General features: G+C 27.2%; 1 protein-coding gene across 1 annotated transcript in view; it reads right to left on the reverse strand.

The window, feature by feature from the left end:
• Window positions 1–1,785, reverse strand: part of LOC107884627 — a 1,923-nt gene extending 138 nt beyond the window's left edge. Inside the window, exons 1-2 of the mRNA XM_016807138.1 lie at window positions 1,731–1,785; window positions 750–1,530 (exon numbers count right to left, since the gene is read on the reverse strand). Coding sequence (XP_016662627.1) covers window positions 750–1,530; window positions 1,731–1,785 — 836 coding nt within the window. The remainder of the gene's footprint in view (window positions 1–749; window positions 1,531–1,730) is intronic.
• Window positions 1,786–3,061: the final 1,276 nt, after the last annotated feature.

Here is a 3,061-nt window from a genome sequence, read left to right on the forward strand (position 1 = left end):
CCAGACACATTTCTACGGACAAATATTAAAGGAGTATAATTTACATGTAACACAATATTATGTAAGCAATTTTGTATGCATACCTGTATCTGATAAACTTAAGATTTCTTCAGAATCATAATAAGAATCTGTAGTTGAAGCGCTATTTGTATTAGTTTCCTTTGCTACTAAAATAAATAAAAATTAATTATATTATACTTGTACTACCATGTTTTAAATGAATTTGTATACATACCTGTATCTGTTAAGTGTGTTGTTTTTATATGTTGGTGTAAATCACTTTTATTGATTATCATACTGCACATTAGGGTGGTCCTTAAAACTGAACTTTGAAAATGTGTTAATTATACAACCTAAATTGGTTTGAATACTTATAAAAACGATGTATAAAAAGTTTTAGGAGAATCGGACAATATTAACCCGTGCCACAAAAGGGTTGAAGTTGCGAATCCATGTCTTGTAGAAAACAACATCGTTTGATATGTTTTTCAAGTATATCACAAATAATAATGACTGTATCGAAAAAAGTATAAGAACATAATTTTTTTGAAATAAAATTTTGTGTATTTTTTAATCTTATACATTTTTCATAAAACAAATATTTTTTGAAAAAAATTACATTAATTAATATTGTGAATAAAATGTTCATATTTAAAAAAAAAAATTTATTTTATTAATGTTTATACTCAAAGATTCAATTTTTTTAAAACTTTTTTTGTAAAATAGTACTCTTCTTGGAGTCTGGGTATTTATTACGGTAGTCACACACAACTTGGAGCAAATATTGTTTTTGAGTTTCATCATTGGTAATTTTTGTATTGTATTCCTCTATAAGTTTAACTCCTCTTTCAGCAATATCATTGACTACATTTATGTTGGTGACAATAGCAGTAGATTTTTTAAAATGTTCATCATCGTTCCATTTTGATGGGTCAGTCGTAAGAAAGTCAGTATTTATTTTGAAACGTTTAAAGAATTGCATTGAGCTCACACAAATAAAATCTTCAAGGCCTTTATTTAATATACCAATAGACTCTTTTGGGTTCAAAACATATCGGTTTATATTATCTTCTTCTGTATCCATATTAAGAGCTGCTATCATTTTTCTTTTTGTGTCTACTGGTACGTGTGGATCGAAAAACGATAACGCAGCTGCCTCGGGTGATAGATACCACAAATGGCCACACATTTTTTTAATTGTGACTTCAGATATACTTTTATCAATAGACTGGTATCTTATTAAATCTTTTAAAAAATTTAGATCTTGGTAAGGTGCTCTCGAAGCCATAGGTGCAACAAACCAGGCTTTTATGTATAGTCGAATAATGAAGACACACACACTGGCAATAGACATTTCTTCTCTCTGTGTTAAACGAAATTGACTTCGGAATAAAAATATTTTAAAACAGTATATAGCTTTTGCCATCCATCTGGCATGATGGATGGCTCCGGGTACTCTTAAAGAAATTCCTCGAGGATGCACTCCCCCAAGAAAAATAATCGTCAATTCCAACAACTCTATAATCTTCCCTAGGGTTGTTTAATTTGTAAATAATCAATTACAAAATTAATTATATCAGATCGCACATCACTCACATTTTTTTGTATAAACTCATTTATAGTTCCAGGTTCAAATTTTTCGGTATTTAATTGCCCCAATATTGTTGAAAACTTTTAAATATTGTTCAGCACTAACCCGGTATACGTGCCTTTTGCCAAAAAACACTTACCTCTTTCTATTACTAATTTCGCACTTTCGTTTAAATTAAGACGAACTTCACGCATGTGTAAAAAGAACCCGATAACGCCTGTCTATAGGATAATTTGCTACCGACAATTTGATTTGATGTATAGCCAATTAAAAATGTATGAGAATCTTTACGTAAACTCTTTCTTGAAGCCATTATAATAATTTAAACACAAAAAAAATGAAAATTTTTTTATTTAAATATAATTTAACAATAAACAGTTAATATGTAGTGGCACTCGGGTTTGTGATACGCTGATATAGCACTGTAGACTAGTGTTCAATTCTAATAGTAACTAACAGACGGTCACAATATTACTTATCGGTCTGTTCAATGTTCAAACTTTAGATTAGAAAATACCGTTGACATAATAATCATAAGAATATTATCTCGTTATCGGTGTCCTGGTATATTTAGCGTAATTTTATATCAACAAATATTTTACTAATATTATTCTGATGTTAATATTTACTTTTCGACAAAATAAATAATATTTTTTTTTTTTTGCAAGATTTTTGTAATTATTATTTTTAAAATATAATTTTCGAGATAAATATTAAGTTTATGAAAAAATGCATAAGATTATAAATAATATAAAATATTTTTCTTAACAAATTATGTAATATTGTTTTTTTTTATAGAATCATTATTTAATATACTATGCTTAAAATCTAAGAAAAATATGCTATTTTCATAAAAAAAATAGATATAGACAATTTCAACTCTTTTGTGGCACGGGTTTACCTTGTTCAATTCACATGGAACTTCTTGTACATCATTTTTAAGTGTATTCGAAGATTATTAAAAAGTATAATTTAAGAAAAGACATAATTAGAAATTCATACCTTATAGACTAGGACCACCCTAATATTGATCCAGAATTTTCTGAAGAATCTTCAGTCTTGTCCACTGAACAAAAGTTTGAGAAAATATGTTGTGATCTTGAGTCAATCACACTTCCAGATAATTGGAAATATGAGATACATAGAGGAAAGAAACCATATATTGTATTGTATACAATACAATGTAATAACAATGAAGCTGGAATTAGCATTGAAAAACAGATTTTTCTATCTATATATAATTATTAAATATTTTGAAATATATTCTTGTTCATTTATTGTTATTATTTATAAAACTGCATAGGTATGCTTATAATTATAATTTTTTTTTATTATTTATTGCATTATTTAATAAAATATATCACCAGTTTGCATTTTAATTTTATATGCTTTTGTAGTTTTTGATTGGCGGTTGACGGCTGTTGTAGTGATGGTTAAAAATAAAAATTTGAAACTAACAACCTGATAAAT

This window comes from Acyrthosiphon pisum, unplaced genomic scaffold (assembly GCF_005508785.2).
Source record: "Acyrthosiphon pisum isolate AL4f unplaced genomic scaffold, pea_aphid_22Mar2018_4r6ur Scaffold_35;HRSCAF=239, whole genome shotgun sequence".
Classification (NCBI taxonomy): Eukaryota; Metazoa; Arthropoda; class Insecta; order Hemiptera; family Aphididae; genus Acyrthosiphon; species Acyrthosiphon pisum.